This window comes from Somniosus microcephalus, unplaced genomic scaffold (assembly GCF_052327205.1).
Source record: "Somniosus microcephalus isolate GS21.2 unplaced genomic scaffold, FLI_Smic_1.0 unresolved_chr1, whole genome shotgun sequence".
Classification (NCBI taxonomy): domain Eukaryota; kingdom Metazoa; phylum Chordata; class Chondrichthyes; order Squaliformes; family Somniosidae; genus Somniosus; species Somniosus microcephalus.
In genome coordinates this window covers 168,529,874-168,551,936 of record NW_028225179.1, presented here as the reverse complement: position 1 = coordinate 168,551,936, position 22,063 = coordinate 168,529,874, and the positions used below count along the sequence as shown (strand labels likewise).

Genomic DNA, 22,063 nt, shown 5'->3' with positions numbered 1-22,063 from the left:
TCAATCCTCATTCTTTGGGGGTTAGTTTTCCTGTTCGTGTCTCATACATTTTAACCAGTGTTTTTTTCTTGAAAAGCCTCTCATTTACTCCACAGATGATTTTTGTCATCTCTCATTTCCTTCATTTACTTTATAGTTTTGGTTTATAGTTTCTAAGGTCTGATATTCACCATCTAGAATTGGGGCAGAGGATATTTAAGAATAATATTAATAAATTTAATTAATTACATAGAATGGGCATAGTGGTTAGCACTGTTGCCTCACAGCGCCAGGGACCCGGGTTCGAATCCGGCCTCGGGTGACTGTCTGTGTGGAGTTTGCACATTCTCCCCGTGTTTGCGTGGGTTTCCTCCGGGTGCTCCGGTTTCCTCCCACAGTCCAAAGATGTGCGGGTTAGGTTGATTGGCTATGATAAATTGACCCTTAGTGTTAGGGGGATTAAATACGTGGGGTTACGGGGATAGGGTGGGATATGTGTTGGTGTAGGGGTTACGGGGATCGGGTGGGATATGTGTCGGTGCAGGCTCGATGGGCCGAAATGGCCTCTATCTGCACTGTGGGGTTTCTGTGATTCTGTGATCAGGCGATGTGTTGCTGCTGCAATATGTGGGAGCTGGTGGACACCATTGATGCTCACAGTGATCACATTTGCAGTAAGTGTTGGCTGCTCAAGGAACTCCAGCTCCGTGTTGAAAAGCTGGAGTCCGAGCTTCAAACACTGAGACACATCAGGGAGGGGGGAAGAGTTACCTGGACTCTGTTCCAGGAAGTAGTCACACCAATTAGATTAATTAATTCAGATGTAGTCCGTGGCCAGGGTCAGGATGGTGTGACTAGAAGTGAGGCAGGTACGGGGATCCAGGAGGTAGTGTTGGAGGAGCCGCAGCCCTTGCACTTGTCCAACAGGTTCGAGGCTCTTACTCCCTGTGGGGACAGGAGCAGGGACTGCAGGGAGGATGAGCAACCTGGCCACAGCACCGTGGAGCAGGGGGCCATTCAAGTGGGTGGGGGGGGGGGGGGGGGGGGAGTTAAAAGAAATGTTGTTGTGGTAGGGGATAGTATCGTTAGGGGGATAGATAGAGTTCTTTGCAGCCGAGAGCGAGAGTTCCCGAAGGCTGTGTTGCCTGCCCGGTGCCAGGGTAAAGGACACCTCCTCTGGACTGCAGAGAAACTTGGAGTGGGAGGGGGAGGATCCAGTTGTCGTGGTCCATGTTGGTACCAACGACATAGATAGGACAAGTAAGGAGGTTCTGCTGAGGGAGTTTGAGCAGCTAGGGGCCAAATTAAAAAGCTGAACCACAAGGGTAATAATCTCTGGATTATTACCTGAGCCACAAGCGAATTTGGCTAGGACAAATAAAATTAGAGAGTTAAATGCGTGGCTCAAAGACTGGTGTGGGAGAAATGGGTTTTGCTTCCTGGGACACTGGCACCAGTACTGGGGCAGGAGGGAGCTGTTCCGTTGGGACGGGCTTCACTTGGCCAGTGCTGGGACTAGAGTCCTGGCGGATCATATAACTAGGGCTGTAGAGAGGGCTTTAAACTAACTAGTGGGGGGGGGGGAGGTTCCTAGAGAGCAAATAATACAAATGACAACAGAGAAGGTCATAGACTTAGGCAGCAGTGGGGAAATTAAAAACCAGAGCGTGTCAGGAAGGGGCAGAAGGTATGGAGTAAAAGGTAAAGTAATAAAAAGGGCAAAAGCAGGAACTAAGTGTCACAAAACATCTTTGAAAGTTCTCTATCTGAATGCACGTAGCATTCGTAACAAAATAGACGAGTTAATGGCACAAATAACTACATATGGGTATGATCTTGTGGCCATTACAGAAACATGGCTGCAGGGTGACCATGACTGGGAATTAAACATACCAGGTTATTTAACGATCAGGAAGGACAGGCAGGAAGGAAGGGGAGGTGGGGTGGCTATGTTAATAAAGGAAGGAATCACTGTAATACAGAGAAATGATATTGGGTCAAAAGATCAGGATAATGAAACAGTTTGGGTGGAGGTAAGGAATAATAAGGGGAAAAAACACTAGTGGGCGTAGTCTATAGGCCTCCGAACAGTGGCAACTCTGTTGGCCGGAGTATCAATCAGGAAATAGTTGAGGCTTGTAATAAGGGAACATCTATAATTATGGGGGATTTTAACTATCATATTAATTGGACAAATCAAATTGGGCAGGGCTGCCTTGAGGATGAGTTAATGGAGTGTATTAGGGATGGGTTTCTTGAGCAGTATGTAACTGAACCGACCAGGGGGCAAGCAACCTTAGATCTGGTCCTGTGTAACGAGATGGGATTAATTAAAAATGTCCTAGTAAAGGATCCCCTTGGAATGAGTGACCATAAAATGGTTGAATTCCATATTCAATTAGAGGTTGAGAAGGTTGGATCTCAAACAAGCGTGCTAAGCTTGAATAAAAGGAGACTATGAAGGTATGAGAGCGGAATTGAGTAGAGTGGATTGGGAGAATAGATTAAAGGGTAAGACGATACATGATCAGTGGTGTACATTTAAGGAGTTATTTTACAACTTCCAATATATATTCCACTGAGAAGAAAAGGGTGTAAAAGAAAAGACAGCCATCCGTGGCTAAGTAAAGAAATTAAGGATAGTATGCGACTAAAAACAAGGGCATATAAGGTAGCCAAATCTAGTGGGAGGATAGAGAAAACTTTAAAAGACAGCAAAAAAACAACAAAAAGATTAAGAAAGGGAAGATAGATTATGAAAGTAAATTAGCACAAAATATAAAAACAGATAGTAAGAGTTTTTATAGTTATATAAAAAGAAAAAAGGGTGGCTAAAGTAAATGTTGGTCCCTTAGAGGATGAGACTGGGAAATTAATGGTGGGAAATATGGAGATGGCAAAAACACTGAATATTTTACATCAGTCTTTACAGTAGAAGACACTAAGAATATCCCAACACTGGACAAACAGGGGGCTAAAGGGGGGGGGGGGGAGGAGCTAAACACGATCAATCACTAAGGAAGTGGTACTCGGTAAAATAATGGGACTCAAGGCGGATAAATCACCTGGACCTGATGGCTTACATCCTAGGGTCTTGAGGGAAGTGGCGGTAGGGATTGTGGATGCATTGGTAATAATTTTCCAAAACTCCCTGGACTCGGCAAAGGTCCCAGCAGACTGGAAAACTGCTAATGTAACACCCTTATTTAAAAAGGGCAGTAGACAGAAGGCTGGAAACTATAGACTGGTTAGCCTAACATCTGTGGTAGGTAAAATTTTGGAGTCTATTATTAAGGAGACAGTAACAGGACATTTGGATAATCATAATTTAATAGGACAAAGTCAGCATGGTTTTATGAAGGGGAAGTCATGTTTGACAAATTTGCTGGAGTTCTTTGAGGAAGTAACGTATAGGGTGGATAAAGGGGAACCAGTGGACGTAGTGTATTTAGACTTCCAAAAGGCATTTGACAAGGTGCCACACAAAAGATTATTGCTTAAGATAAAAAATCACAGGATTGGGGGTAATATTCTGGCATGGATAGAGGGTTGGCTATCTAACAGAAGGCAGAGAGTTGGGATAAATGGTTCATTCTCAGACTGGCAATCAGTAACTAGTGGTGTTCCGCAGGGGTCAGTGCTGGGTCCCCAACTCTTCACAATCTATATTAACGATTTGGAGGAGGGGACCGAGTGTAACATAGCAAAGTTTGCAGATGATACTAAGATGGGAGGGAAAGTAGTGAGTGAGGAGGACATAAAAAACCTGCAAGGGGACATCGACAGGCTAAGTAAGTGGGCAGAGATTTGGCAGGTGGAATACAATACTGGAAAGTGTGAGGTTATGCACTTTGGCAGGAAAAATCGTAGAGCAAGTTATTATCTTAATGGCAAGAAAATGGAAAGTACTGAAGTACAAAGGGATCTGGGGGTCCTGGTGCACGAAACTCAAAAGGTTAGTATGTAGGTGCAGCAAGTGATTAAGAAGGCCAATGGAATGTTGGCTTTCATTGCTAGGGGGATAGAATATAAAAATAGGGAGGTATTGCTTCAGTTTAACAAGGTATTGGTGAGACCGCACCTGGAATACTGCGTACAGTTTTGGCGTCCATACTTAAGAAAGGACATTCTTGCTCTCGAGTCAGTACAAAGAAGGTTCACTCGGTTAATCCTGGGGATGAGGGGATGGACATATGAGGAGAGGTTGAGTAGATTGGGACTCTACTCATTGGAGTTCAGAAGAATGAGAGGCGATCTTATTGAAACATATAAGATTGTGAAGGGGTTGGATCGGGTGGATGCGGGGAAGGGGTTCCCGATGATGGGTGAAACTAGAACTAGGGGGCATAGTCTTAGAATAAGCGGCTGCTCTTTCAAAACTGAGATGAGGAGGAACTACTTCACTCAGAGGGTGGTAGGTCCATGGAATATGCTGCCCCAAAAAGCTGTAGAAGCTACATCATTACATAAATTTAAAACAGAAATAGACAGTTTCCTAGAAGTAAAGGGAATTAAGGGTTACGGGGAGCGGGCAGGAATTTGGGCATGAATCTAGGTTCGGATCGGTCATGGCCCTGTGGGTAGCGGAGCGGGCCCAGGGGCCGTGTAGCCTGATCCTGCTCCTATTTCGTGTGTCTAATTCTGTTAGATTCCGGAGATGGTTCTGTGATAGTGGATTGGCGGTTAGGATCAGATCAGCCATGATCTTATTGAATGGCGGAGCAGGCTCGAGGGGCCGATTGGCCTACTCCTGCTCCTATTTCTTATGTTCTTATGTAAGTAGTTTCCAGGTCAGTAAACTCATGACGTTCCCTGTAATTCCTGTCTGTTGCCTCTGGCCTCTCCTTTTCCCAGTCCCACTTAAACTGTTCCCTTTGTTTTCAGTCCACAATGAGTTATACCCGAACCGTTCCCCGGTCCTTTGTACAGATACTGACCGATCCGCTGGGTATTTGCACCTCTTCTTATCATTGTTTCAGATTCACAATATTTTCAGTTTATCTATTTAGTTCCTATTTGACGAGTTTCTCTTCAGTAACATTCTGTGATTCGAAGATCTGATATCCTGTCAGTTCTGTGATGTTTGGATAATCCAGACTCATTCTGTGTCCCTCCCACTTACCCGATGTTCTTGTCCACTGAAATGCCTCTCGTTTGTTAACAACGAGCTCAGTCCGTCCACCCCTCCTTCAATCGCCTGTTCCAGTCTGTCCCAGTAGAATTTCGTGAACCGGAACAGCTGGTAATCGTCGCACTTTGTCAAGAACTCAGTGATTGTAGAGTTCGGATCTGTGAACACAAATGGAGAAAACTAAACACATTATCCACTTTCTACCCAGGTGGCTACATGTCATCGTATACCAAACGGCGACAGCTTCCTGTGAGCCACATTATCAAACACCTTCTGGTGAGCCACATTATCAAACACCTTCCTGTGAGCCACATTATCAAACACCTTCTGGTGAGCCACATTATCAAACACCTTCTGGTGAGCCACATTATCAAACACCTTCCTGTGAGCCACATTATCAAACACCTTCCTGTGAGCCACATTATCAAACACCTTCTGGTGAGCCACATTATCAAACACCTTCCTGTGAGCCACATTATCAAACACCTTCTGGTGAGCCACATTATCAAACACCTTCTGGTGAGCCACATTATCAAACACCTTCCTGTGAGCCACATTATCAAACACCTTCCTGTGAGCCACATTATCAAACACCTTCTGGTGAGCCACATTATCAAACACCTTCTGGTGAGCCACATTATCAAACACCTTCTGGTGAGCCACATTATCAAACACCTTCTGGTGAGCCACATTATCAAACACCTGGTGAGCCACATTATCAAACACCTTCCGGTGAGCCACATTATCAAACACCTGGTGAGCCACATTATCAAACACCTTCTGGTGAGCCACATTATCAAACACCTTCTGGTGAGCCACATTATCAAACACCTTCCGGTGAGCCACATTATCAAACACCTTCTGGTGAGCCACATTATCAAACACCTGGTGAGCCACATTATCAAACACCTTCTGGTGAGCCACATTATCAAACACCTTCTGGTGAGCCACATTATCAAACACCTTCTGGTGAGCCACATTATCAAACACCTTCCTGTGAGCCACATTATCAAACACCTTCTGGTGAGCCACATTATCAAACACCTTCCTGTGAGCCACATTATCAAACACCTTCTGGTGAGCCACATTATCAAACACCTTCCTGTGAGCCACATTATCAAACACCTTCTGGTGAGCCACATTATCAAACACCTTCTGGTGAGCCACATTATCAAACACCTTCCTGTGAGCCACATTATCAAACACCTTCTGGTGAGCCACATTATCAAACACCTTCTGGTGAGCCACATTATCAAACACCTTCCTGTGAGCCACATTATCAAACACCTGGTGAACCACATTATCAAACACCTTCTGGTGAGACACATTATCAAACACCTTCCGGTGAGCCACATTATCAAACACCTTCCGGTGAGCCACATTATCAAACACCTTCCGGTGAGCCACATTATCAAACACCTTCCTGTTTGCCACATTATCAAACACCTTCTGGTGAGCCACATTATCAAACACCTTCTGGTGAGCCACATTATCAAACACCTTCTGGTGAGCCACATTATCAAACACCTTCTGGTTAGCCACATTATCAAACACCTTCTGGTGAGACACATTATCAAACACCTTCCTGTGAGCCACATTATCAAACACCTTCTGGTGAGCCACATTATCAAACACCTTCTGGTGAGCCACATTATCAAACACCTTCCTGTGAGCCACATTATCAAACACCTTCCTGTGAGCCACATTATCAAACACCTTCCTGTGAGCCACATTATCAAACACCTTCCGGTGAGCCACATTATCAAACACCTTCCGGTGAGCCACATTATCAAACACCTTCCTGTTTGCCACATTATCAAACACCTTCTGGTGAGCCACATTATCAAACACCTGGTGAGCCACATTATCAAACACCTTCCGGTGAGCCACATTATCAAACACCTTCTCGTGAGCCACATTATCAAACACCTTCTGGTGAGCCACATTATCAAACACCTTCTGGTGAGCCACATTATCAAACACCTGGTGAGCCACATTATCAAACATCTTCTGGTGAGCCACATTATCAAACACCTTCCTGTGAGCCACATTATCAAACACCTTCCGGTGAGCCACATTATCAAACACCTTCTGGTGAGCCACATTATCAAACACCTTCCGGTGAGGCACATTGTCAAACACCTTCTGGTGAGCCACATTATCAAACACCTGGTGAGCCACATTATCAAACACCTGGTGAGCCACATTGTCAAACACCTTCTGGTGAGCCACATTATCAAACACCTTCTGGTGAGCCACATTATCAAACACCTTCCTGTGAGCCACATTATCAAACACCTTCTGGTGAGCCACATTATCAAACACCTTCTGGTGAGCCACATTATCAAACACCTGGTGAGCCACATTGTCAAACACCTTCTGGTGAGCCACATTATCAAACACCTTCTGGTGAGCCACATTATCAAACACCTTCCTGTGAGCCACATTATCAAACACCTTCTGGTGAGCCACATTATCAAACACCTTCTGGTGAGCCACATTATCAAACACCTTCTGGTGAGCCACATTATCAAACACCTTCCTGTGAGCCACATTATCAAACACCTTCTGGTGAGCCACATTATCAAACACCTTCCTGTGAGCCACATTATCAAACACCTTCTGGTGAGCCACATTATCAAACACCTTCTGGTGAGCCACATTATCAAACACCTTCTGGTGAGCCACATTATCAAACACCTTCTGGTGAGCCACATTATCAAACACCTTCCTGTGAGCCACATTATCAAACACCTTCCTGTGAGCCACATTATCAAACACCTTCCTGTGAGCCACATTATCAAACACCTTCCGGTGAGCCACATTATCAAACACCTTCCGGTGAGCCACATTATCAAACACCTTCCGGTGAGCCACATTATCAAACACCTTCCTGTTTGCCACATTATCAAACACCTTCTGGTGAGCCACATTATCAAACACCTTCTGGTGAGCCACATTATCAAACACCTGGTGAGCCACATTATCAAACACCTTCCGGTGAGCCACATTATCAAACACCTTCTCGTGAGCCACATTATCAAACACCTTCCTGTTTGCCACATTATCAAACACCTTCTGGTGAGCCACATTATCAAACACCTTCTGGTGAGCCACATTATCAAACACCTGGTGAGCCACATTATCAAACATCTTCTGGTGAGCCACATTATCAAACACCTTCCTGTGAGCCACATTATCAAACACCTTCCGGTGAGCCACATTATCAAACACCTTCTGGTGAGCCACATTATCAAACACCTTCCGGTGAGCCACATTATCAAACACCTTCCTGTTTGCCACATTATCAAACACCTTCTGGTGAGCCACATTATCAAACACCTTCTGGTGAGCCACATTATCAAACACCTGGTGAGCCACATTATCAAACACCTTCTGGTGAGGCACATTATCAAACACCTGGTGAGCCACATTATCAAACACCTGGTGAGCCACATTGTCAAACACCTTCTGGTGAGCCACATTATCAAACACCTTCTGGTGAGCCACATTATCAAACACCTTCTGGTGAGCCACATTATCAAACACCTTCTGGTGAGCCACATTATCAAACACCTGGAGAGCCACATTATCAAACACCTTCTGGTGAGCCACATTATCAAACACCTTCCGGTGAGCCACATTATCAAACACCTTCTGGTGAGCCACATTATCAAACACCTTCTGATAACCCACATACACCACATGTACAACATTCCATCAACCTGTATAGTCACGGCTCCACAAAACTGCATCTTAATGTGTTGGGAGATTGGGCACATGACTGGCAAATGGTGTTTAGCTTGGATAAGTGTCGTGTTATGCCTGGGGCAGTGCGAGTGCTCAACATTCATACACCCTTCATGGCATTAAATAAGGGGGAGAAAGGAAGATCCGGGTATTCTAGTGGATACATCTCTAAAGGTACAGGAGCAATGTCGTGAAGCAATAGCTAGAACAAAGGGGGTATTGGGGTGCATTCATAGGACAGTTGGGTATAAGACGACCTATTCTGTCCTAGTACAAGACCTTGGTAACGGCTTCACTTGGAATACTGTGTCTAGTTATGGTCCCCACATAAGTTGGGTGATATTGGGGCTTTGAACCTGTTGCAGAGGAGGGACATTAGACTAATTCCCAGTATAAAGCACCTTAGTTATCAAGATAGGCTAAGAATGTGGACTCTACACTTTACAGAAGCAAAGACTAAGCGGTGATCTGATTGAGGTTTATAAGATGATGAAGGGAATCGATTGTGTTCCATTTAACAGTTTGTTCCAATTACATAGCTTACGGAGGGCCAGGGGTCACCATTTTAAGTTGTGAAAGGCCAAATTTAAGTTAGCTGTCAGGAGGTGGTTCTTTTCCCCAGAGAATAGTCGACCTCTGGAACAGGATACCTTCTCTGGCAGTGGACAATGACTCAGTGAATTCCTTCAGGCGAGAGCTGGACCTGTTCCTGTTTGGTGCGGACATCACCGCTTAAAACAGGAAGACACTTCCAGGAATTCAGTGCAAGATTGATCTGCTGGACTACTTTCAATCACCTAGATGGGTCGGAGAGGAATTTCCCGTATTTTAATTCCCCAAATTGGCTGTGTTTTTACCTGTGTTTTTTCACCTCGCCCATGGTTTGGTTTGGGATAGCTAGAACAAATTATGACAAAGCATTGCAATTGCCTAGGAAAGGCTGGATGGACCAATAGGTCAAATTGTCAAATACAACTTTTCTACAACTAATCCGTTCCAGCCACCCCGCATCATCATCTTTATCGCTAAATGCTCACTAATTCGACCTGCATTAACAGATTTGAGGAGTTTCTACACAATGGTCTCTGGTTACCAGGTTGATCCTCTCTCCACATTAGAACAGAATCACTTGGGCTCCTTCAGTCCACCTGTATATTTTTGATATTAAACCTGGGTTGAAATGCTGTGCTCCGTCCCTCCTATCTCCTCTCTAACTCCCTCTAACAGTCTGATATTAAACCTGGGTTGAAATGCTGTGCTCCGTCCCTCCTATCTCCTCTCTAACTCCCTCTAACAGTCTGATATTAAACCTGGGTTGAAATGCTGTGCTCCGTCCCTCCTATCTCCTCTCTAACTCCCTCTAACAGTCTGATATTAAACCTGGGTTGAAATGCTGTGCTCTGTCCCTCCTCTCTGACTTCCTCTAACAGTCTGGGGTGTATTATCTCGGAGCCCAGTGACTTCTCCACCTCGGCTATTTTACTCAGATCCAAATCCTTCTCTACAGTGATGTCTAACTGTGGGCCCACATCCTCATCTAGTACATCAAAACTTCACTTCCACCATCATTTTTAGAAAGTTAAGGAAATATTTTGTATCGCCCCAAATTGCATCCGTCAGAACTAGTTTCCCCAGTCCCACCTCTCTCACCTCCACTGCTCGCTGACCTGTAAAACCCACTGAGAATTGTGCTATCTCCCTTCCTGTTGCTGCACTGTGTACATATGAATTCCATCTTAGCATTGCTCCCTGGAACACCCTTACCTTCTAAACCTCTCCGCCTCGCTCTCCTCCTTTCAGGCGTTCCTTAAACTTTACCTGCCCCAATATCTCCTTATGTGACTCGGTGTCAAATTCTGATTGGTCACACTCCTGCGAAGCACCGCGAGAGGTTTTTCAACATTAAAGGCGCTATATAAACACCAGTTTGTTCTTGTTGTCGCTGCGTTGTCATAGAATGCTTTATTAATACTGGTGTCCACAATTTTGTTGCTCTTCCCTCAAAATGTTATCACCAGGAACAATTCCCTCCGAGTCCTGTGAAAACCAAGGCCGTGTCTTATAGATACTAGATCACATCTCTCATGTTTCTGAATGTTTGGAATGATTTGTACACTCACACACAACTCAATACTCGCTCCAACACTGGGAATGTTGACTTGTCCCCGTTTCTTCTATAGATACTAGATCACATCTCATGTTTCTGAATGTTTGGAATGATTTGTTCACTCACACACAACTCAATACTAGCTCCAACACTGGGAATGTTGACTTGTCCCCGTTTCTTCTATAGATACTAGATCACATCCCATGTTTCTGAATGTTTGGAATGATTTGTTCACTCACACACAACTCAATACTCGCTCCAACACTGGGAATGTTGACTTGTCCCCGGTTCTTTTAATAAACAAGTGAATTTCTCTCTCACTATTTCAAATCCTCTTTCCTTTTTCTTGCTAATACCTTTTTCACTATTTCTTAAATCTTCTGTTTCAACTCCAGCATTTTTATTAATTCCTCTCTCTAGTCTCCGATCCGGATATTTCCCACTCTCCAGTCACATCCCGATACCCTCCCACTGCTCCATTCACCTTTTCTGTAAAACCATTAATGTTGGTCGATACAGATCACAGCCATCCCTTCCCTTCCAACTGAACTCACTCTAGTGCCCCAAGAACGTGAACACTTCCCTCCTGCTCCAGCCCTCAGCCACACATTGAACAGCCTCATATTACCCGTCTTAAGCAGCCTAGCGGTAAACAATCTGGAGATCAACAGCTTGAGGCCTGGTTTCTTAGTTTAGTGCCTCAGTCTCAATAGTCCCTCTATAAACATATTTCTATCCGTGTTACTGGCTCCGACCATGGCTATTTTCTGCTCTCCTTTCCTGCCCAGAGGTGGTCCCACCGGTCAAGGATGTTCTTCCCACCGGCACCAGGGAGGTAACTAACCATTCAGGACCTGCTCAGGGCTGCAGAAGAGGTTGTTTATTCCCCCGACTATACAATCTGCCACCAGTCCCGCGCTCCTATTCCTGTGCCCCACCTGCCTCTCACTCTCGCCCCGCTGGGTGGCCTCCTGCTCTCTGGGGCCACACTGTTTGCTCAAGAATACGATCCTGAGTCACTGTCTCTCTCCACCTTACAGTCCCCAATACCAGGTATCTATTGGACAGTTCCAGTACTCAGGGGCTCCCTCCACCTGTGACTGTGACCCTCTGAGTCACTGTCTCTCTCCACCTTACAGTCTCCAATACCAGGTATCTATTGGACAGTTCCAGTACTCAGGGGCTCCCTCCCCCTGTGACTGTGATCCTCAGTCACTGTCTCTATCCACCTTACAGTCCCCAATACCAGGTATCTATTGGACAGTTCCAGTACTCAGGGGCCCCTCCACCTGTGACTGTGATCCTCAGTCACTGTCTCTATCCACCTTACAGTCTCCAATACCAGGTATCTATTGGACAGTTCCAGTACTCAGGGGCTCCCTCCACCTGTGACTGTGATCCTCAGTCACTGTCTCTATCCACCTTACAGTCTCCAATACCAGGTATCTATTGGACAGTTCCAGTACTCAGGGGCTCCCTCCACCTGTGACTGTGATCCTCTGAGTCACTGTCTCTCTCCACCTTACAATCCCCAATACCAGGTATCTATTGGACAGTTCCAGTACTCAGGGGCTCCCTCCACCTGTGACTGCAGTGTCCCTCTAGATGGTCACTCACTTCCCTCTTTGTACTCAGCCCCTGTCCCGTTCCCGCGACCTGTGCGAGCTGCAGGTTCAGGCAATAGATCTGGACCTTTTGTCGGGGCAGAAATTGTATTTTAAAGAGCTTTGTGAACCTACCTGTGTCCATTCTTGTTGAAGATGTTGGATCTTCTCCCCTGTCTGGACCTTCAGCCATGGTGGTGACAGACGTTCCCAGGCTCTGATGCTCTGTAACAAATATAATAATAGGTGGGTTTGAGGGAAATATTAAAATGAGAAGGAGAACGTTGCCTTGTTGCCATGATATCAAGTCCCTCCTCCCCCATCAGTACAGCAGCTGGCAGCTCTGGGACCTCAGAAAACACCACGAATATACAAGTGGTGGATGTGACTGCGGTTTTACAATCATAATTCTCCATTTGTGTGAGAGCCCGCGCACGTGCGGCCATTGAAACTATCAATCAGCGGCCTTTCCTTTCCCCACTGTGGAAATGTAAAAGCGATTCAGTTAATTCAGTACCAGTTTGAGACTTAGTGAAACAGCAAAGTACTGAATTTTACAAATGCTGCCACTAGTCCAATAAACACACAAAAGCAACAGAGGGGCAGGGAGAATGTGTGAGAAATGATTAGTGGTAACATAATAGGGAACACTAACACCTTTTATAAATATAAATAGTGAAAGAATAGTCCAAGGAAAGGTGGGGCCGATTACTGACCAAAAAGGCAATCATCTTGTGGAAGCAGAGGACATGGCTGAGGTACTAAATTAACACTTTGGCTCCGTATTCACTAAAGGAGAGGATGCTGCCAATCGTACAGTAAAGGAGGAGGTGGTAGAGAAATTGGACAGGATATAAATCGATCAGGACGATGTACTAAATTGGTTGACAGGGCTCAAAGTAGAAATGTCACCCACTCTGCCACAATCTTCCAATCCTTAGATATGGGAAAGGTGCCAGAGGACGGGAGGGCTGCAAACGTTACTTCCCTGTTCAAAAAGAGAGTGATGAACCAAATAACTACAGGCAACTCAGCTTAACATCGGTGTTGAGGAAACTCCTCGGGACAACATTTCCAAAACACAATTAACCGTCACTTGGAAGAACATGGGTTTATTAGCGACAGACAAAATGGATTTTATTTAAAGGCAAATCTAACCTGGCTGACTTGAATGAGCCAATGGATGAAATAGGAGAGGGTTGATGAAGGTAGTGCAGTTGATGTTCTGTTTCTGGACTTTCAGAAGGCCTTTGATAAAGTACCTCATAATAGACTGGTGAACAAAATTGGAGCCAATGATATTAAAGGAGCAGTGGCAGCGTGGATACTAAATTGGTGAAGGGACAGAAAACAGACAGTAGTTGTGAACCGATATTGTTCACACTGGAGGGAAGTTTACAGTGTCCCCAGGGGGCGGGATTAGGACCACTGCTCTTTGATTTATTTCAGTGACATGGACTTAGGTATACAGGGCATAGTTTAAAAGTTTGTCGATGACACAAATCTCGGAAAAGTCGTAAACCGTGAGGAGGACAGCAGAAGACTTCAGGAGGAAATAGAGACACTGGTGAAATGGGCAGACACATGGCCGGTGAAATTTAATGCAGAGAAGTGTGAAATGCTGCATTTTGGAAGGAAGAATGAGGCGATGCAATTTAAACCAACTGGTACAATTTAAAGGGGTTGCAGGAACAGTAAAACTTGGGGGAATAGATACAGAAATCTTTGACAGTGGCAGGACAGGACGATAAGGCTTTTAGAAACGTATATGGGAGCATTGGCTTTATAAATAGAGGCACAGGAACATCGGAACAGGAGTAGGCCGCTCATTCACTCCCAGCTTGTTCCTCCATTCAATTCGATCATGGCTGAGCTGTATCTTAACTCCATCCCCCCGCCTTGGTTCCATAACCCTAAATACCATTGCCTAACACAAATCTATCAATCACAGTTTTGTCATTTTCAATTGACCGAACCTCAACAGCTTCTTGAGGGCGAGTGTTCCAGATTTCCACTACACGGTGTCTGAAGAAATGCTTTGTAACATCACCCCTGAACGGCCTCGCTCTGCGGTTAAGGTTATGCCTTTTTCTGGACTGGTCCACTGAAGGACATAGTTTAACTCTCTGCCCTAGCAATTCCGTTGATCATCTTAAGCACCTCAATTAGTTCACCCCTTAACTTTGTATAATCAAGGGAATAAAAGCTTCGTCTGTGTAATCTATCCTCATACAGGAAACTTTCGTTTAACCGGAAGTCCAGAAAGCTCTATCTACTGGCAAAATTCAGGAGCCGTTTCCGATCAGTTTTTTTACTTCTCATTGCTTTTTTTCCCCCCAGTCAGGCTCTGCAAGGTCTGTAGCTAAGCAACAGCTTCAGCTAGAGACGCTTTTAAGCTGCAGCCGACTGTTTTGGAGCTGTTGCTAAGCAACAGGGTTTGTTGATTCACACGGAGCTGAAAAGCTCGATGTTTTAACATTCGCGCTGGTTTGTCCGGCAGTTTTGAGGGGACGGCACCAACTCGGTCCAGTCAGTGCCGGATACCAGGCAGTTTCCAGTAATTTAAATCTTTTAGCCCCGGGATCGTTCTGGTGAATGAGCTGCACCACCTCCAAAGCCAAGATATTGTTGCCGAGGTGCGGTTCTCTAAATGGGTCTAACCCGAGCTCTGTACAGCTGGAACAGAACTTCTACCCCTTTGTAATCCAGCCCGCCAGATAAAGCCCAACATTCCTTCAGAGTTTTACTTATTATTGGTGCCCATCAACTAACTTCTAGTGATTTCTGTACCCGGACCCCTCGTTCTCTCTGCCCATCCACAGTTCCTAACATCACCCCTGAACGGCCTCGCTCTGCGGTTAAGGTTACGTGGACCCCTCGTTCTCTCTGCCCATCCACAGTTCCTAACATCACCCCTGAACGGCCTCGCTCTGCGGTTAAGGTTACGTGGACCCCTCGTTCTCTCTGCCCATCCACAGTTCCTAACATCACCCCTGAACGGCCTCGCTCTGCGGTTAAGGTTACGTGGACCCCTCGTTCTCTCTGCTCATCCACAGTTCCTAACTTCTAACATCACCCCTGAACGGCCTCGCTCTGCAGTTAAGGTTACGTGGACCCCTCGTTCTCTCTGCTCATCCACAGTTCCTAACTTCCAACATCACCCCTGAACGGCCTCGCTCTGCGGTTAAGGTTACGTGGACCCCTCGTTCTCTCTGCCCATCCACAGTTCCTAACTTCTAACATCACCCCTGAACGGCCTCGCTCTGCGGTTAAGGTTACGTGGACCCCTCGTTCTCTCTGCCCATCCACAGTTCCTAACTTCTAACATCACCCCTGAACGGCCTCGCTCTGCGGTTAAGGTTACGTGGACCCCTCGTTCTCTCTGCCCATCCACAGTTCCTAACTTCTAACCATTTAGAACATTCTCTGATCGATCCTTTTTAGGTCCAACGTGAATGAGCTCATTTCTTTCTGAAGTGAGGGGATTGCGACAAACTTGCTCAATCCACTCCAGGAGGGTGGGTTCTCCGGCGTTCTGAATGTTATTTAATATTGGTGTCACGAGTCTAACGCCCTGGAACGTATATGTAGATACGGTGTCAAGATGTAATGAGAGTGGGAGGAGGCTCCCGTGGAGTATAAACACAGCATAGACCACTTGAGCCGAATGGACTGTTTCTCTGCTGCAGTTTCGATGTAAATCTAATCTGCCCCGAACTGTCACAAACTCCAATCTCTGTGACGGTGACCATGGTGTGTAACCCTTCCTTGTCCATCATTCACCTTCCCACAGCATTCGATATAGTCTCATCTGGCATCCTTTTCCATGTCATGGCCTCCATTGTCCATCCCATAAAACTGATCCTTGTGTGCTTCCTGTCCTAGCTCCCTGATCGCAGATCGCAAATCTCCGGCAATGGGTTAACTTTTGTCTTTCTATCCACACCTATATTGTTGGCCAATATTGAACCGATGCTGCTTCTGGTGCATAGTAACCGATTACTGTAGCGCCGGAGGCAGATTGGATTGTTTCAATATCTGCTTCTTGGGATTTGCCGGGGCATTGAAATCTCGGTGCAGAGATCGCCTCATCAGGCACCTCCATTGACTAGGCGAGGCTGCATCATAGACCCATAATATGATACAGCACTGAAGGTCATCCAGCCCATCAGGCACCTCCATTGACTGGGCGAGGCTGCATCATAGACCCATAATATGATACAGCACAGAAGGTCATTCAGCCCATCAGGCACCTCCATTGACTGGGCGAGGCTGCATCATAGACCCATAATATGATACAGCACATGTAGTGTATGTATCCGTCTACCTTTAAGAAAACCATTGTATGTAACCGTTCACCTTTAAGAGAACTATTTTAGGTGTGGCACTACTTTGTTGGCTTCTGTATACTGTAATACCGACAGTGACCACACCGGTATATAAGTGCTGTGTCAGGATTTATTTGGCAGATTCGCCCTGACCTTCGAATAGTAAAGTCCTGTTTTAAGTTACTCTGGTAGTCTGTGTATTAATTAACTAAACAACTCACAGACTTTACAGTGGCGACGAGTCCGATCATACCCTGCGGCAACAATACTTCCGAAGCAGTTAACGAGCGTCGAGAAGAGGCAACCGCCCTCGTCGTTCTGCTGGGAGAAAACTCGAGGCTGCAGAACTAGAAAGGAAGAAGAAGTTAGAGACAAAGACTTCCATCAGCAACAGGCACTGACTGTCCCTTCTGCCACGGTGAGGAGTGAGCCGATCAGCACGAGAAGCAAGGCGGCCACGGTGACTGTGAGTAAGGGAAAGTAAAAAGAATAACCGGAGGATAAGGGCGGTGCACTCGACCACGGTCGAGGGGGAAAGGAGCCGGACAGAAGTCGGGTCCAGAGGCGCTGAGACTGGGGCAGCGTGGAGCAAGGAAGCCGCGGTACAGACAGGCTGGGGGACGCAATGGCGTCATGAGACAGCTAGACCGCGACCGGCGAAAAAGGCCGGGCAGCGACCGAAGCCACGAAGCGCTGCGACCGGGAGCGTAGGCGCGGGAAGAGATAAACTCAGCCGCAGCCGGGGAGGGAAGCACCGGACTGCGAGAGGGCTGGGAGGCGCGATTGGGAGCCGAGTGAGCAGGAGAGGCAGAGCCGATCAAGGGGGAACTGAGCGAGAGCCAGTCCAGCGGCTGAAACTGTTCTCAGTCAACGGGGTGTACCCAGCGCCGGTAGAGCCGAGCGAGCGGGAGAGAGACAGAGCCCGAGCAAGGGGAACCGAGCGAGAGCCAGCCCAGCGGCTGAAACTGTTCGCCATCAACGGGGTGTACCCAGCGCCGGTTGCCCTGCCGAGAAAAGGGAAAGCACTGAAGCCGACGCGCAGGCTGTGAACCTGAAAGCCAGCGGCCGTCGCCCGTGGGGAAAGTGTACCCCTCCCGCTAGGGAAGAAACGCGGGAAGCCGCCATTAGGCGGGGAAGAAGACAGAAGCGGGAAACCGCCATTGAAGTGGGCGGGGAGAGAAGATAAGCGCGGGAAACCGCCATTTTCACGGGAACCGCCATCTTGGAAAAAAAAAAGAAAATTTCAAGAAATAATTCGTGGTGTTATCAGGAAGAGAGGAAGATGCCTAAGCATGGTAACATCAACGATTTTAATTCCGAGGTAGAAGACTGGGCCACGTATGTGGAACGCATTGAGATCTATTGTGAGGCCAATAAAATAGAAGAAGATGACAAAGCTATAACCTTGCTAAACTCGATGGGCGCGAAGACATACGGGCTCTTGAAGCATCTACTAGCACCAGCTAAACCGGCGGATCAGACTTTCGATGATATTGTGACTGTTCTGAAGGATCACTTGAACCCCACACCGTTGATGTTGGCGGAATGTTTCAAATTCTATGCGAGAACGCAAAGGAAAGACGAAAGCAACGCAGAATACTTGGTCGAACTGCGTAGACTAGCGAAACACTGCCAGTTTGGAGGGAATCTGACAGAGGCATTGTGAGACAAGTTCGTGTGCGGGTTGTCAAAGGAAGGAACGCAAAAGCGACTACTCGAAGAGAACGACCTTACACTTGACAGGGCTGTCCTTATTGCAGCATCGCACGAAGCCGCAGCGAAGGGAACTGCGGAAATGCAGCTAAAGGCAGCGGCACTCAGTGTGGATCAAATTACCTCGAGTACAACAAAATGCTATCGTTGTGGGAAGACAACACACGACCAGAACCAATGCTGGTTTAAGAACCAGGAATGTAGGAAATGTGGCAAACAGGGTCACATAGCTAAGGTATGCCGGTCAGGGAAGAAGACCAACAACCAAAGGAAGCCATCACAGGAAAAGTACAACAAGGTACACAAGGTGGCCGAGAAGAGTTCAGACGAACAGAATTCGGACTCAGACCCAAACGGCCAGGAGCTGGGCAGTCTGAGAATTCACAATGTGAGTAAGGAAGCTGACCTACAAACTATCTGGGTCATGCTAAAAATAGCTGGAGTCCAAGTGAAAATGGAGTTGGACACTGGATCAGCTCTATCAGTCATAAATCGAAGGGATTACCACCGGCTATTCTCACATATACCCTTAAGAGATACCAAGTTCGTATTGCAGACATACACGGGGCATAAAGTATACCCCATGGGGAAGATAAGAGTCAAGGTGAGAGATGGGGGTAAAGAACACCCAAGAATGAACTTATACGTACTACCTGAGGGAGGACCACCACTTCTGGGACGGGAGTGGATCAAGAAAATAGGCATGGAATGGCACTATCTAAAAGCCATAACGAGTGAGGACTCAGTGCAGACAATCAGCTCAGATTCTGAAACGGATGACGATAAGACCAACCCAAATATGAAAGACAAGGCTAAAATGGACTTGCCGACTAAGGTTGGAAGAACGAAGGCATGCATAAAGGCTTATGCTCCAGAGAAGAACAAAGTTTCAGAACAGAACTCCACCGAACAACGACAACATAGTTTGACAGAGAATTCTGAGTCTGTTCAGTTTACGGACATATCCATGACTGACGAACACCGAGCTCGGACTCAACTTTATTTCAAATTACGACAGCAAGTAGAACAAGTGAGTTACCGTCTCGAACAAGAGATGAAAACAATGAAAAAGTTCTATGACACCGAATGGGAGAATCTGGAAAGACAACAGAAGCAGCTAGCTCAAGCAGAGAGCGACCATAGAGCCATTGTGACCAATTACTGATCACATCTCCCTTATGCTGTTCAGGAGTTAGAATATTTGCAGGAAGGAGCAAATGAAGAGGAATCTTCAGGAAGCCAGGATTTTATTCCCGTTCTTCTCTACGACTCCTTACAAGCAGAGTTTGAGAAGTTGAAGGAACAGTATGAACAGGCCCAGGCTACAATCCTGGAGGGGATTAACTCGGCAACCTCCGAAAAGCTAGTTTCAGTAGAAGCATATGAGCAACTAAAGGTTGAACATGAGCAAGAAGTCCAAAGGCTGCAGGAAATTCTTGATGAGCTCAAGGCCAAGACAGACTCATCGGTAGAAGTTCCATCCATAGATGAGAAATTAGAGGTGAAAGACATGGCAGAACATGAAAGACAAGATGTCCAAGAACTCATAAAAATATTGAAGGAAACCCAAGACAAATATGAGGCGGCAATGACCGAGGTTCAACAACTTGAAGAACAGATTCAACTGGGAATCCTCAGTGGAAGAAAAGGAAACTAAGAAACACAGAGACTGTAAGAATGGCCCCTGAACATGAGCTAGAGAGCATCAAGGCGCAACTTCTCCGAGCGCTGAAAGCCAAAGTACAAGAGGAAAAGAAGGTGAAAGCATTGGAGGAAAAGGTGGATGAAATGGAGAAGACTCTGATCCACAGTGTTCCCGTGGAAGAGTTAACGGTCAGCCAACTCCTTCATATGCTGAGGGACAAGACTCTGCAATGGGAACAATCTGAACACGAGCTTCAATCTTCAAAAGGGAAGGAGTTCGGAGCTCTCAAAAGTTATGGAAATAGCTGAGGTTGCAACACAGATTTTACTGGGATGCCAAAAGTACGCTGAATCACGTCTATGTGAACAACAGAATGTTGAAACAGCTGCTCCAGTAGAAGGATTGAATAGCCCGATCAATCAATCCCCGATGGAAGGGGAAGTATTGAAATCACAAATGAGGTCATTAGTGAAGGATTTGCAGGAAACCCAGGAAGAGCGGGATGAATATGAACGCATGAAGAAGTCTCTTCAGGAAAGATGTCTAGGGAGGGAACAACAGTCGGCTAACGTCCAGTTGGGTAAGGAAGAAGTAGCAGGCCCTCTCGCTAGACTAGTTCAGGACCACACCGAATATTACCATGACCTGTTGAGTGACACGGAATATTACGAGGACTTGGTCTGCCCAGCTTGTGATGAAAACTCCCAAAGTGCAGAAATCAGGATGAAGCACTTAAAGTCTAAGAAACATAGGGAGATGGTGGCGCTACAGCTGGCAGCTGATAAGGGAGCCCCGAGAGTCTCCAAGAAGCAGAAAAGAAAAAGACGAAGCAGAAGGTGATAACCATCTAAATCATTATCACTTCTACCAGATCATGTACGTGGGCCCTACGAAGGGAGCCAAATCAGTTGGCAAGTAGGAAAAATTACCAAGGCAGTCCAGCTGTTTGTAAAAGTCAGCACTGCTGGTTCAGCAGGACGGAAGTTCAAGCTGTTAAGTCAAGGGAAAGACTATTGGATGAGTCACGCTAGCAATGTGAACCGGCTACACCACAGAGATGTTGTTCGGACCGAGTCAAGACCAGAGACTGAATCTGTGAACTGTTCCCGCAGAGACTGAATCTATAAACTGTTTCCCGCATAGATTATACCTGTGAATTGTTTTACATGAAGTTGAATATATGTTATGTTTAATGGGGGACTAAGTATGTTGTAAGCTAAAAAGGGAGGATTGTAGTGTATGTGTCCGTCTACCTTTAAGAAAACCATTGTATGTAACCGTTCACCTTTAAGAGAACTATTTTAGGTGTGGCACTACTTTGTTGGCTTCTGTATACTGTAATACCGACGGTGACCACACCGGTATATAAATGCTGTGTCAGGATTTATTTGGCAGATTCGCCCTGACCTTCGAATAGTAAAGTCCTGTTTTAAGTTACTCTGGTAGTCTGTGTATTAATTAACTAAACAACTCACAGACTTTACAGCACAGAAGGTCATTCAGCCCATCAGGCACCTCCATTGACTGGGCGAGGCTGCATCATAGACCCATAATATGATACAGCACAGAAGGTCATTCAGCCCATCAGGCACCTCCATTGACTGGGCGAGGCTGCATCATAGACCCATAATATGATACAGCACAGGAGGTCATTCAGCCCATCAGGCACCTCCATTGACTGGGCGAGGCTACATCATAGACCCATAATATGATACAGCACAGGAGGTCATTCAGCCCATCAGGCACCTCCATTGACGAGGCGAGGCTGCATCATAGACCCATAATATGATACAGCACAGAAGGTCA

The 22,063-nt window shown here is 46.2% G+C and overlaps 1 protein-coding gene across 1 annotated transcript in view; it reads right to left on the bottom strand.

Moving 5' to 3' along the window:
• The window catches only part of LOC147096527 (NACHT, LRR and PYD domains-containing protein 3-like), a 120,314-nt gene that overhangs the window by 78,274 nt on the left and 19,977 nt on the right, over positions 1–22,063 (bottom strand). The window contains exons 2-3 of the mRNA XM_085975357.1: positions 12,707–12,796; positions 5,102–5,268 (exon numbers count right to left, since the gene is read on the bottom strand). Of these exons, the coding sequence (XP_085831483.1) occupies positions 5,102–5,268; positions 12,707–12,764 (225 nt within the window). The 5' untranslated portion in view covers positions 12,765–12,796. The remainder of the gene's footprint in view (positions 1–5,101; positions 5,269–12,706; positions 12,797–22,063) is intronic.